Source organism: Pyrgilauda ruficollis, unplaced genomic scaffold (assembly GCF_017590135.1).
Source record: "Pyrgilauda ruficollis isolate IOZ18807 unplaced genomic scaffold, ASM1759013v1 scaffold74, whole genome shotgun sequence".
Lineage (NCBI taxonomy): Eukaryota > Metazoa > Chordata > Aves > Passeriformes > Passeridae > Pyrgilauda > Pyrgilauda ruficollis.
The window spans coordinates 4,972,303-4,987,849 of NW_024529266.1; the positions used below are offsets into that span (position 1 = coordinate 4,972,303).

Here is a 15,547-nt window from a genome sequence, read left to right on the forward strand (position 1 = left end):
ACCCCCCCAACCCCCCCCCCCCAAAAAAAAAAAAAAAAAAAAAAGAAAACAAAAACCAAAAAACCAAACCCAAATTAAAACAAAGAAATAGAGAAACATAGCTATAAGTGCATGCTTTGAAGTCAAACAGCGACCATCAATGGTTCAATTTTGTTCTTGTAGTATTTGTTTAAAGTATTTTTCAAATGTCTTAATTGTTATTTGATGGCTTTGAACTCAGATTAAGTCTTTACAAATAAGGAAATAATCTGTGAAAACAAGTATTCTGTGCACTCTACAGAGCTTTATAGAAAATAAATTTTATAATTTGAGAAGGTTGAAGGTTTGCTGGAAATATTATTCTGTTATTTGCATTCTAATTGCTGTTAATTTAATGGCAATGCTTTGTAGGAGAGTGTCTGTGTAGGTAACTCTAGAAAAGGCATGATCCCTACATGGACTGATCTAGCTACTGGGGAGGGGTGGAAATCTTCTTAGTTTCAAAAGTAGTTCCAAAGAAAGGTGGCCAATTTAATGTTTATAACAAGTCATAAAACGTGTCTGACATCAGTGCTGACAATGGCATCTGCTATTCTGCAGAGAAAAACCACGTTTGGAAGAAGCATGTTTAAATGCTGTTTTGTGTCTCTCTCACCACTCTCCTCAGCTGTTGTCTGAAAGACACACTTTACTTCCATTTTTCTCCTCTTAGTTTTATTTCTCTTAACAGGACAATTCCTAATTCCTACCTTGTCCCATGTATAAGGTGTGGGGGAGCATATGTATGAGTGCACCCTCAGTCAATTTCTAGAGGATACCAAGTTGGGTGGGATGTTCCTCTGTTGGAGGCCAGGAAGGCTCTGCAGGGGTATCTGGATGGGATGGATCTGTGGGCTAAGATAATAATATCCTAATAAGGATAGCTGCATATGGCTTAACAAGGCCCAGTGCTGGATCCTGCCCTTGGGTCACAGCAACCCCAGGCAGTGCCACAGGCTGGGGCAGAGTGGCTGCAAAGCTGCCCACAGGAAAAGGACCTGGGGGTGCTGCTGACAGCAGCTGGACATGAGCCAGCAGTGCCCAGCTGGCCAAGAAGGCCAATGGCATCCTGGCCTGGATCAGCAATGGTGTGGCCAGCAGGAGCAGGGCAGGGATTGTCCCCTGTACTCAGCACTGGGGAGTACACACCTTGAATGCTATGTCCAGTCCTGGGCCTCATTTTGGGAAGGATGTTGAGGTGCTGGAGCATGTCCGGAGAAGGGAAATGGAGCTGGTGAAGGGTCTGGAGTAAAAGTCCTATAAGGAGCAGGTGAGGGAGGTGGGGTTGTTTAGCCTGGAGGAAAGGAGGCTAAACAACCCCACCTGGAGGAAAGGGGAAGGGACCTTATCACTCTCTACAGCTGCTTGAAAGGAGGTTGTAGCCAGATGGGGGTTGGCCTTTTCTCCCAGGCAACAAGCAACAGGATTAAAGTAAACTGCCTCAAATTGTGCCAGTGGGGATTTACTTTGGATTTTAGGAAAAGGTTTTTCATGGAAAGGAAGTGGTACCAATCACTGCGGCAGGCTTGCCCAGGGAAGTACCTGTGTTGCCATCCCTGAGCATATTTAAAAGACCTGTAGGTATGGTGCTTGGGAGCATGGTTTAGCCTTGGCAGAGCCAACTTAATGGTGGTTTTGGATGATCTTAAAGGTTTTTTCCAACCTAAATTAGTCTATTCCTTCTATTCTATAATGTCCTTTTCTATGATCTACTCATCATTGAGATCAATGTGAGCAGTAATTTAGGTTCTGGTGTGATTTCCAATGAATCTACTTGCCCACCCTTCAAAAGGAGTCTTAAAAAGCAATGACTATATCCTTAGAAATGATGAGAAGTAAAAACAATCTAATGAGGGAGATTGTTTGTATTTCCTAATCTGTTTGTTTATGGTGTAGAGATTTTGATCATAGCCTTTTTCTTCCTCTGTTTTAATGACTTGCAAGGCGCAGTAAAAGCCTGGCAGTAGCTTTATTGTATTCATTGATGTGAGTGAATGGTTATGTGGAGAGAGGAGTGGGTTACCAAGCACAAATTTTTCTCTAATGTTTGTTTTTCTCTAATGTTCCTTTTCACTCTGTCACTTAATTAGATTTTTTACTCCTCTTTGTTTTTGGGATTGTTACAGTCAGCCATAAGGGCTCTTCAGTCTTAGTTGTGCAACTGATGTCTTGTTCCCCAGATTAATATTGAAATGAAGCTGTGAGATAATCAAAGGAAAAATTAAGCACTGAAAAAGGATTGTGTGTAATAATGTATGCATACAGAAATAATGTTCATTATATTGTTGACTGATTTAAGTGAAAAGACTAGCATCATGTCATTTTTGTAAGTACTTAAAAATTAATAAAACATTGTTGCACTTGAAGCTATTTTTTCTTCTTATTTGCAAAGAGGTCTGAGCTTTCAACTGTGAACTTCACTTTTTACCAATGCTCTGAGATAAACATTATTCTTTGTGTTTTTGGGAAAACAGTGGGTCAACTCCTTCCAAAGTGTGCAGGTGTACAGATGAGAAATGCTTGTCAAGTGTTCCACTTTGTCTCCACATTGCATTAAAAGCAAATGCAAAGCTGTGAAGAGTAATAAAAACTCTTTATAGCAATTTACAGTAAGTTTAAATCACTTTCAAAATAGCTGAAGGTTGAAATAGTAGTCTTCTATATAAACTACTGTTTATATAGGTATCTTAAAATATTTCTCTAAGGAAGTAGAAGGTAAGTGTAATATGTGTAGCAATGACCATGATTGGGAAGGTGTTTCAAGCCCGGTTGCTATCTTATAGAAGGAAAACTGCTGAAAAGTAAAATTTTTCTAGGTACTGGATTGTGTGCTACAGTTGTCAGTGGTGACAGGTATTCTTTAAAGAATTTACCATCAGAAATGTGGATAAATTAGAAGTAGTATCTTGACATATTCCTTTGAAATTATAATATTCTGGTAGTACTGTGATATTCTGAGGAGAATAAATATTTTGTATTTTTGTAACATTGAAGAGATTATAATGTCTAAATGTATTTGTAAGAAACTACCAGATACATGTCATAGTCAAGTAATATATGTACTGCTGTTCTAACAATTGTTATTAAATATAGCATAACCTGCAAAAATGTAGTTAAAATTTGTGAAGTATGGCTATGTATTGACCTGTTAAAATGCATTTTTACAGCTGGGATCTTTTTAGTGTGCATTGCAATTGCTACATCTAAAACTAGTTATACAACTACGTAAAAATAAGAATCAGTATTTTATGTTAAAATCATATAAGCATTTTACTTCATGTTTTTCAATATTAAAAAAAGATCTGTGAGGTAAAGTAACATGTTTACTAATAATTTATAATAATTACTTGTAACATATTTACTTGGGCGTAAATATGAAACTGATTTATTGTTGTAAGTCTAAGGAATGTAGGAGGAGTTGAAATGAATCAGGGTGATTTTAGTGTTTTGGCCAATTTCAGTGAACATTTCCTTTTGGGCTAAGGATATTTGTCCAAAATAGTCTTTAGGAAAAGGAAGTAGCTCATCTGTCTTGAGTGTAGAAGTTGTTATTGTTTGTTTGGTATTTGAAGCAAGTTATTTGTTCTAGGATTGATCTCCATGATAGGAATTGCTTTTGTATGAGGGCAGATCACTAGCAGTTTGCTTGGTGACTAGTCGTGATGCAATTTAACATAGTGTGCAGGGATGTGTTGTTTAAAAAAAAATGTCTTAGCTATTACTTAATTCTTATAGAAGACTAAGATTTCAAAATGTTAGGGTTACTAGAAGCTTATATGGGTGAGATGTTGTGATGGGATGAATAATGGGTAAAAAAGCCCATGGAATACTGTTAAATAGAAAGAGAACACATCTGTCTGAAGAAACCTTCAAGTGCAAATTGCTACAGTACTTACGCTGTTTGGCCACTGTCAGAGTAACTACTTAGGTTAACAGTCGATTTTTACAAGTATTGTTTTCTTCTAATCTAGTATATGTATCTGTGGTTGAATCATTGCTGTTTGCTGTATTTATTTTTTCTCCAAATGAACTGCAAAATTTGTAAACAGAGATAAATTTAATGTGATTTAAAAAAATAAAATTTGTAAATTCATTTGAGGACTTATTACTTAAAAATTATTGCTTCAAATGTTTATTTTACAACTGTATTAACTTGTTGCTGCCAGTTTTTATATTTGAAAGGTGCAGATTTTACAAGCGTCTGTTCTTTTGAGTTCACATTGGTGTTTTTTCTTTTATTAGGGTATAAATTTTTTTTTTAACTTTTTAAATTTCAAGTACCTTTTTGTTTCACAAATGCATCAAGCCCAAGGCTTCCATTTTAAAAGAAGAAAAAATGCTGTCTGGAATTAAATAATTCTATAAACATTGTTACTCATTTGTAAAATCCCTAATAACTTAGTATTTCTTAATAAGTGAAATAGCCAAAGCAGGCGGTTAGAAGTGATTGTTTAGTGAGAAGTTTCAACTTCATGCAGATGCTACCTTCTTGTCTATCAATTCTAGCTGCTGCATAAATATCATGTTTGACATAAAAATCTCAGAAAACAAATCAAAACTGAGAGTATTAAATTTTCCTGACTTCTTGCTTTAACCTATATTCTTACTATTCCAGCTGTCCAGCTATTAAATATCATCATACTTAGTCTTAATCAGCTGCATCAGGACTGCAATCTGCCATCAGTTTGTACCCCAGTAAGATTACCAGAACTGTAGATTCAGTGATTGAGCAGAGCAGCTCATGCTTAAGAGTATTCTTAGAGGCTGTCGTTCCAATAAAACTTGTCTGAATTGAGTTTTTAATAGTTTTGACTATATTTTTTGGTTTTCTGACTGCTTGAGCACCAGCTAATGTCTTCCCTGGAGGTACTAATAATTGCTGTTATAATGAAGTCTAATTTTTTCTCTTCAGTTTTGTAGCTTTGATCTTGGTTATACTGTCTCTTACATGCTGTATTACCTGAAATTAGAATTGCAGTTTGCAGTTGAATCTGAAGTGCAACAAAAGCTACATGTATTGCTTTATGAATGACTTTTAATATACGAATTTTATGGGGAATAACATGGGGAAACAGCTTAAATCCCCTGAAATCAATAGATTTGTTCTGTTGTATATTTTATGCAGTACATCATTATGATTAGAAATACATCTGAAGTGAAGTAATCATTTTAGTTTTTATTCTTTTCGGAGAAATGGTAAAGTTATACATATAAAATAATTTTTAAACCATTTTTTCATACTATCTGATATTACTTCGTAAGTAACAAAAAAAAGCATAGATAGGTCTTGTAAAACTTAGTGGCTTACAGCTATCAAGTCATTGAAGGATTTGTCTGCAGCTATTATTTCTATTTTTTGTGCACCTTTTTATATGTAGTATGGTGTACGGTGTTTCAATCCATTTTAGATTTGATATGAAATTATAAACCAGATAGGAACTTTTTATATTCTCTGCTCTGAACATCTCAGACTTATAACCTGATCTAATACCAGTTAAGGTCAAGAGAATTTTTCAAGTAACTTCAACTGTCTTCTAAAGTGCTTACAAATAGGTATGAACAGACTATCTTTTGAAAGGCTACATCAAGTGTTTATCTTTTGATTTGGGCTGTTATATAAAATTGCATTGCTTTATAGGTTTAGTAATATTTTTATTATGTATCTTTTTCAGGGTATTGAGGAATGGAATATTGCCCATCTTAATACAATATTGGATGTTGTAGGAGAAGAGTGTGGGATTTCTATTGAGGGTGTAAATACACCATATCTTTATTTTGGCATGTGGAAAACAACCTTTGCGTGGCACACTGAAGACATGGATCTCTACAGTATTAATTATCTCCATTTCGGGGAGCCAAAGTCATGGCAAGTTATTATTTTTTTTTAAATCACTTCTGTTTATTTCAGCTGACTAAACCAAACAGATGGGTTATGATTGCTTCACAGTGGCAAACTTAACAAAAAAGCTAAGATAGTAGTTCAGTGAAGGGTTTTTTTTAAGCTCACAATGCTATGAAATCACACTGATATATTCTTTTATTTTAAAGGGAAAGACACATAAGTACATAAGACTTACTTGAGTTCAACAGAAAAATATTTGAAAGATACAATATGAGAAGCTTAATATGTTGGGAACCCCAAGACTATTTGAGGAACTTCTGAAAGAGCTCTTTGAAATGAGTTTTCGGCTCTGTTGCCTTTTGGGACTACCTAACATATTTTGTATTTAACATGCATTTGATTGCTTTTTGGAATCAGAGTCATATTCTGTACAGTTAACTCAGCTGGACCAGTAGGATTCAGAGCTAAAGGTCCTTCCTGTGTGTGAAACTTCTGCTGTCCTTTGTCTGTAATCTTAGATTTTTGGTTGAACGGCCTTAACAGGCGATTTGGTTTAATACACTGTGATGTACATGTATCCCACGTATATAAGACAAATCTATTCCTTTTGGTCATAAAATATTTTTTTCCAGAACACCTGTATTCTGAGAGTGTAGAATGATTAGAAAGATATGCAAAAGATAAGTTATTGATAGTTCAATTCCGGCAGTTTCTAGTCATCTGAATGTGGACAGAAAATGTATAGCTTGTAATTCCATAAAACATCACTGGGTTTTTTTTAATACCCATACTTTTTTTATACCCATACAAATTCAAATACCTCTAATGTATTTATACTGTGAGTGTGGTAAATTGGTCAGATGCTCAGTCTTAGATCATTGACTTGTTTACCTGCTTTGCTTATGTAATGGATCTCTTCAGTTAAGGCAGAGAAGGTGAATACCACCTATGGTAAAGCAGGTCCATATTTGAAATTGATAAATTATATACACAGGTATGTGAGGTTGCTTCTTTGATAGACTTGAACATACAGAATATCTTGTTAACTGTATCATCAATATCTTTTGAAAAAATGGATGTAAAGATAGGTGATTCCAGAATGTTCCAAGATGACAGAACAATTGTAAGTAATACAATGATTGCATGAAGTTGTTTTCTGCTTCTTAGGAATTTAATAGTGCTGTTTGAAGAAAAACTCACTGCATATTGTGAAATTCCAAACAGTAGAGAACTTAAACTTTGAACTCCTTAGACACAATGGGAGGAAACTAGGAAGGCTTCTTTAATTATTTTTGAAGGAGGTACGAGTCTGTAACAGGATAAATGCTTTCCTAGTTTACAGATACTTGTTTATGCTTCTAATAAACAAAAACATTAAACACTGACCTCTTCATATTTTGAAGAAATAGTGGTAGATACAGATTCATTTTCTGTACCACATTGGCCCATATTTTTAAGAAATGCAGAATTATAAAAAAGTTGAACAAAAGACAGCTACGGATTTCTTTCATGTTACACATGTGTCTGTTACTGGAGGATTGCTGTAGTAATTTATGTGAAGTTCATTTATCAGTAAAATGTGTTCTGTTAGTGTGCTATTAGTATAATATTTTCTTCAAGAAAGTGGGGTAGGAGCTGAATCTTATGATACAGATCGTAAAGATATTTTCTGCTCTTTAGTTCAACAGATTTGACAATCCTTAGTGAAACAAAATAGCTTGACATACACAGTAGTAATACATGTTCTTGGATTTTACTGGTTGTACATGTGGTTGTTCAAAACAGATGCATTGGTCTTTCAGAGAACTAATACGCAATGTGTTTTCTCTGAATTGTGAAAGGACAGCCATTTCCATCTGAGAGCCACGATTAGAACTTGTGGCTAGCAGCTGAGTCTGTGTGCTGTAGCAGTCTTTATACAATTTGAAGCTTTCTGCAGTGTTTAGGCATAGGTTAACTTATTATACATATTTTACATATGTAAAATTTTACATATTTACATATTATAATTCACACTTTTGCTTCAAGGGTTACGCAGAGAAGTCTGTAGTTCTGTCTTAAGTATACCAATTCCTTCATTGACTGCATGATATGAAACATGGGGGGAAATTGTGTCTGATAATTTAAACAATTAGGATTACAGCTGTTTAGATGTTTATGTATATATTTGTGTAACACATAATATGTGTAACATAACACATATATTAATTTTATAGATTTTTCTTAACTTGCAAAAATATGCTAAAGAAGAAATAAATTAAAAGAGAAGAAGGAACTTAAACTCAAAAACCCTGAAATAGAATAGTATAAGATTAGAAGAGATTTGGGTATGGTAGGGAAAGATTTACTGGAAAGAGACTTAAAATTACTTGCTATTAGGCAAGACTTTTTACTGCAGTTTTCTCTTTGCATTCTGAGGGGAAAGGTACCTTGAAAATGCTACCTCATTTTATATCTCAGTTTCTTAGAAAAAGTTATTATTAGAAAAACTTCTTATTAGCAAGACAAACCATTGGTGTGGTTGGTAGTGTGGCTTAGTAATTCAGTTATCTCTTGATATTTGTCTATTTTGTAATGGTATTTTTAAACTGCTTACTAAAAATTCCTTCATTCTGGCATTTGTTGTTAAATATTTATTTTCTATTGTAATTATTGTTTCAGGGGTATAGGTCTTAAGATAATTTATTTTTGTTTTGTGCAATAATTTGAAGAATTTTGTCATGTTAAGCTATTAAAGTGCTCTTGAAAATTAATGCTTAGCAGAGATCAGATTTTTGTTGTTAGAAGAAATACTATACTATTAATATAGGTACTATATACTTGGGTAAAATATGGATTATGCTTCAGTTTACATTATAAGTTTATAAATAAAAAATCTAAGTAAGACATTCACATTTTTTGAAAATAATTCTGGGTTTATTAAGTATCTGAAGGCAAGGCTTACTCTTTGTTCTGGTTACCTGAATCTTGAACAACAGTGTGTTGAATTTTTTTAAGTGTTGAGATGATATAAATCTTCTTGAAGAAGAATAATAATGAATATAAGGAAGTTTTTCTTAATCAGGCAGAAAGTAATTATTTTCATGGCACTGTGGGTATTCCAAATATAATAATAATAGGACAATTTTTCCTGTTTTATTTTAAATAAGAAAAGATGTGTAGAGAATATATTATTTTACTTTAGAAAATAATATTTTAAAATATTGTGCTCAGTTTGTTCACCTTTTATACCTGATGGTGAACACCTGAGTTCTTTTCTGCATGAAGAACTAGGTTTTTACTTTGCCATGAAAGGGGCACAGTTAAAACTTGCAGTATGCTACAAACAATAATTTACCTATCAATTTGTATGTTTTCTGTGACATTCCATCTGGTCTTTGCTTCCTAGGTTTTCTGAAGACTGAAAATGACAAGAGACAATACATTATGTTAAAAATACTCTCCTATTTAGTAATGTCTTTCATAAATCACAAAATGCCTTGCAGGATTGATCAGTCATAAACTAAACAGGAATAAATGCTACAGAAAGGAGGTAGTTCCATCTTTGTGGCTGTATCAAGAAAAAGAGACCAGATTGTTAAGAGAGAATGCTTAGACAGCCAAAATTAGATGGATTAGGAGAGTGAGACTGGACCTGACAGTTTATTTAGGTTGTAAGAGGAAATAGATCTATTCTGACAATCAAAATAAATCAGAGATTTAGGTTCAGGAGCTCTATTCGTGATTCCAGTGGATATAGGACGGTACGAAATCTGATCTCTAGGTTGCCGAAAATCTATACGTTGAGCAGCCCTACTGTTACCTCTTGATTGCCGTGACTAGAATCTGTTTTTATGGATTTGCCAGTATAGAATGTGTATCAATACCTTTTCATCTTGCTTAATGAGGTAGAAAAATCAGGAAAGATACATAGTTACACAGCAGGGGTTGTGGAAGTCTTTGAAACTTTTCACATGATGGCTTTCAGATTTTAAATCCCAGTAGCAGGGGAAATAGTAATGGGCTTATGATTATGATCGGATAAAAATGGATGGCATTCTGATATTAGTTTTAGACAAAAAAGATGAAGTAGGAAAAGCATACTCCGACTGATGCTAACATTGTATGATTTAAGAACAAATATGGCAATAAGCTAAATGGATTTAGAGATGCTCAGCTAGGTCCTTACAGGGCCTTCTGAGGAAGGATTAATAGAACTTTCAGTGTGATCAGCCGCTGACAAAAACTAGTCAAAATCTGGCCAGGGGATGCAAAGCTCACCCTAAGTGGAAGAGTCTTGGTACCTTGGCAACAGTTGTGCATACCGCTGATGCTATGGACATGTTTCTGAGTTATGTTCTATGGCTAGGAAACAAAATAGACACAGAAAACTACAGGGAAACCAAACCTGTATGGCAGAAATGGGACTAAAGTACAAAGCTTCTGTTAGGATTAGTCAGACTTCTTGCTGAAAACTGTTATAAAAATTAGAAATACTATGAGTCACAGATGATTGTAATCAAATAGGGATTCTGGTTGTGAAAATCAAATAGTATAGTGGTTTGTCAGCAGCTCAGATGGGGTATCATGCTTGAAACAGAGCAATCATTTGCTAGTTTCAATGTTCTTCACAAAGTGGAAGAACTTTAGTCAGGGATTAGAAGAAAAGGAGAAGTTTTATTTGTTTATTTGTTTTGTTTTTCCCTTGTGGAAGAGGATTTTTTTTCTGAAAATATTTAGATTAAATAAGAACATTTTTAGGTGGCAACAGACTTTTGCATTTCCCATCTCAAAACAAAAAATGTATTAACTTCCTAAATTAATTTATGAAATTTAAATCTGCTGATATTTTAAAAAGTTATGTCTAATAAAGATGAACCACCTAAACAGATAATAAAGTAAATCAGTACCTGATAAAACAGTCATGTGATTCTCAGCTCAGTGCCTGGAGTTAGCATTACTTTGCTGTACTGTGTATATTGCAAGTTGTCTGTTGCCAATTATAAAACCAATGAATATAGTTAATTTTGAAAAAAACTGATGATGTTTACTTATAACAACATTTTATGGGTTTGCAGCTCTTGAATTTTAAAAACACCAATCTGCAGGAAAAATCATCAGCTGTTTTTGCCTTGTCTATATATAACATGGGATTTAGAGAAGTAGTTTGGTTAAGTATTAAGAATAGTTTGGTTAAGTATTAAGCATCACACAAAATTTGCTTGAAATTGATGCTATTAACCATTATGTGTGCATACACCTGACTTTGGAAGAATGGAATTCAAATTGTTTTATATTCCATTTCTGGTCACTGACATGAGAATGATTGACTGGATAGAAGAGGCTGCTTGTCTGATCATCTTGATTGGCCATGCAGTTTTTGCACAGTAGAGCAATAATTTGTTGTTTTTGATACAACTGAGAAGAAGTATTAGTCTTGAAAACATATATATATATATATATATAAATTAATTACAAGTTAATGACGTAAATTTAGTGTTTATTAATATTTGTAGTTAATCTTATTGCCAGTACTCTTGATCTGCTGAACTAGGACATATTTCAGAAAATGTTTATTAACAATAATAGGTAAATATATGTACTGTATTTTTTCTGTCCTTGTAGTATGACTATCAATGAACAGTGACTCTTCATACTTTACCAAGTATGTCTTTGTGAACTAATAAAATTAAAATCTACTTATCATCATTTCCCCTTTTGTCTTTAATTAACTTTTTTTCTGCTTGTTATCCAAGAAAACACTCTTTTTGCCTCTTAGTGAGTTACCATTACATTTGCTTTGGAGGTGGCTTTATCTAACCTTATTATATGAGAAGTCAAATGTTGGTGGCTGTTTGGTAATGTAGCTAAAAGAAAGATGAGCACAAGATGAAGATATTTTTCTAAGAGCTTTTAACTGTTCAAATTCTCTCATAAGCTTGCTGTTGAGATTAAGAGTGAATAATTTTTTTTTTCTCTGACTAGGTCATTTGAATTTGGGAGCTTTCTGTTTAATGCAGAGTAGACAAAGAATCCAGCAAGATTCATGTCTTTCATCATGAAAGTCAGGTGCACATGTGCTAAGCTCAGTTTTCTAATAGATGGTGTTAGGAATCGAGCCTGAACGGTTCTTGAGAGTAACTTTGGGCTTCTTAATGTGTCATAGTACAAAGGGTCATCTGTCTCCATTTTTTTGTCCTTGTCTTAGCTGTGAGCAGCAAGCAATTTCAGCAGAGGGAAGAAGTAAAGGATTGAGTAGCAGATGTTACCGTACAACTTAAATGAAGACTATGATGAAAAACACTGATTTGCATTTAATATATTGTATTTCTTTGTAATTTTAGATCAGCTAAATAAATAGCTGTAGTCCAGTTAAATCATGCACTGTCTTTCCAGAAGACTTATGGAGAGCTTAATTGACTTCTGTCTTTTTGTAACATTGACATGTTTATATGTAGAAATGGAAGCATGTGGCACCATATTATTATTGAATTGTATAACATGTGCTTTAGAAGGAGTAGCACTTTAGGAGGAACACCAGTTCAGTTAGAGTCAAAGCAAAGTATAGTATCTAGTTTTGAGTTTTTTTGTTAGACATAAACAGTATCTGGTAATGTTTTGCTTTCTGGAGTTGTGTATTTAAAGACGTACAGTATATAATGCTATACATAGCATTTTTCTCTGATGGAGTGTGAAGGATGACAAACAGTTTAGATTGATATGGATTCACTGGTCTGTGTGTAATAGGGAGTGAAAAACAGTCACGAACACTTTGGAAGTACAAATGGAGAGAAACAAAGTGCATTTTTGTGAGACAGCAAAATTCTGATTGAAACTGCAAACATTGAGCACAGTAAACTGAAAGTCTGTTTAATACCATTTGGAATGGGTTGTCAGTGGGCGTGTGTCTTACAGAGCACTGACGTATGTAGTGGTCTTTCTTCTATGTAGGTATTTCAGTTGTAATAGGGTAAAATTGTAAAAATTTAGTGTGTGTGCAAATAACAACTTGAGGTAGTTGGATGTTTATTGCTTGTTTTTCTGAGTGAGTTTTCAAGGCTGATGAATGAATGTGTTTACAGTGTAGTTAAAGGCTACGTGTTTACTTAGTTTAATAATGTACAGCTGAATATACATTTCCTTCTTTTCTGAATGATATTGTTTTAATAGAGAAGGCTCAATCCAGTGTTATTGCAACATTAAGCTGAAACAAAAGCCTATTATATCACATAATAATCACATGCTTTAATAAAGCAGGTAAAGTCAATAATAAATCCTAATTAAAACATTCAGTAAGTCCATGAAGTGCAGTAAATATGTTTATAACAAAGAGAAGCAGAAATGAAACAACTTTTCAGTAGTTTTCTCTTTTTTGGCTGCAGTAAACATTAAAAGTATGTTCTTTGGTATTTTTTGCTGAATGTTGTAGACAGGGTGTGGAATTAAAAAAAAAAAAAAAAGATTATTGTTAGAACAGTGGGTTTCTAAGATATGTACAATTCCATAAATTGAAGAAAGTCTATTTCTATAATGATTTAAAACTCTAATTGTAATGATTCTACGAGGGCAAGTTTTTTTCCACAGCTTTTGCTATACGAAAAAATAGAGATTTTAATGCTCATATTTTTCTGTTGAACCCTTGTGTCTTGTGAAGCATGCTGAGGTTGAAAGAAGTTAAACTTATATAAATTAGACTTATTTTACATTTTTAAATTTAATTTAGAAAAATAAAGTATGTATTTCTTTTTTAATTGTGGTGATGTAATTATATTCAAATATTGTCAATGTATGTGACTTTAAATAGTGAATATAACATTTTGGAACTATATAATATGATATTTAAACTAGAAATAAGCGAAGTTTTTCTCAAACCTCTGCCCCCCCAAAACCCAATGTCTGTATTTTTTCCTTACATGTTAGTATATTTTTTTATGTGTAATTTTTAAGTCTTTAATATTTTTGACTTCTGTATAGTTAGATATTTATCATACATGAATGAATACTTTAAATCATTATGTAGTTATTACCTCTTTAAGCATTTCATCCTTTTCTCTATGTGAATTTTAGGTACGCTATTCCTCCAGAGCATGGGAAACGGCTTGAAAGACTAGCTCAAGGTAGAATTTCCAGTATTTTTATATGTATGGTATTTGAAGGGCAACCCTTGAGGAAAGTGAGAAATGTTGTTCTTGACTCACCTACTGTTTTATTACTTAATGTTGTGTGACTTTTATGTGTCTACACTATTATTGCCCTGAGGAATTGTTAAGAATTGAAGTGGTTCTTTGTTTTGTTTTGTTTTTGTTTGCTTCTCTTAGAACTTTATTTTATACTGCCACTTATAACTTGGTGAAACTTATGAAAGTAAGGCTTAATATTTTATTGTTCATTAGATTTTCATTGCTAGTATTTTTGACTCCTCTGTGCCCTTGCTCTTTCTTGTCCTAACTTCTTTTCATGAGCAACTTTTTCAATCTTTTTACCCAAATTTGATAGAAATATTGAAGACAGATGAGTTTCCAAAAGTTTCATCAAAGTTGATGGTTGGGTAGAGGGAGGAATCCTGGCTAGTGCCTCTGTGAAGGAGTAAGCAGACAAAGTGTAGAAACACTAAGTCTTATTTGTTAGCAGCTTGCTGACTATTGAGCAGGCATATAGATCCACTTTAGGTGAAGCATGTACTGGCTTTTGCCATTTAGAGGTGGCAGAAATGTTTGGGAGAAGGAGCAGAGATATGGTTGTAAAGTTGAGGACTAAAGGGATAAAAACCACTAGTCTGTAGAAAGATTCTCACTCAGTAATTTGTTTTCTTTTCAGTAATACTGCACCTCTATTTTTGTTTCTGAATTAGAAGTGCAAATTATGAACATGGGAATAATTAGGGATGTTTCTTGGCCTGGCTGCCCATGTTTATAGCTTGCTAATAACTATTAAAGGAATTATGGAATGGAGTGCTTAATGAAATGGAATGAGAGGAAAGGAATGCTGTTGAAAGTTCATAACTAGATCTTGTGTATCAGGACAAAATTCTGAAAATTTGTGTACATTTAGTTTTCATATAATTTTTTTTCCTTAGTATATGGGTGCATGATTCTTTTTCTGAGCTATTATAGAACTATTACAGTCAAAGATGTGAAAGTAAAGACCTGTGAACTTCCCGTCTTAAAAGTATGTCTCAGGAAAACAGATTTCAACCTGAATAATTACATTTCCTATTCCTAAATTTTGTCATAGTTTCATTTGAAAAAGTTGTCAGTCATTTTCTTTGCTTTCCAGTTTCTTTTCCCAGTGCAAAGTATAGAACTCTATATACTGTTTGTTTTTCACTGGTAAACTAATTGGAACTTGTGAGCTGGGCAAAAGACACTGGCTTAGGATGATTCAATAATTTAGTTTTACAAGAAATGATAAAAGAGTAAAAGAAGTAGAGACTTGGAAAATTTTCAGAGAGGGACAGTAAGAGTGTTGAAAAAATTGCCTTTTTCTTTTAGTAATCGATAGTAAACTCTAACTTTTCAATGAGGGGAAGTGTGAATAAAGGGAAGGGGATATGGTAAAGGCTTGTGATGACTGGCATGGGCAAGGTGACCGAAAAGTTATTGTTCACTGAGTCTTCCGGTATATGTAGAGACTCCAAATGAAGGATCTTGTCAGGTTCAAAGTTAGCCTAAGGTTTATTTAATGGTGTGCATTCCTTATTCTCCTTGG

The 15,547-nt window shown here is 33.7% G+C and overlaps 1 protein-coding gene across 7 annotated transcripts in view; it reads left to right on the top strand.

Annotated features, from left to right (window-relative positions):
- The window catches only part of KDM4C (lysine demethylase 4C), a 239,596-nt gene that overhangs the window by 23,107 nt on the left and 200,942 nt on the right, over positions 1-15,547 (top strand). For all 7 annotated transcript variants that reach the window (XM_041486225.1, XM_041486223.1, XM_041486227.1 and 4 more), the window contains 2 exons: positions 5,691-5,884; positions 13,907-13,956. In XM_041486225.1, the coding sequence (XP_041342159.1) occupies positions 5,691-5,884; positions 13,907-13,956 (244 nt within the window). The remainder of the gene's footprint in view (positions 1-5,690; positions 5,885-13,906; positions 13,957-15,547) is intronic.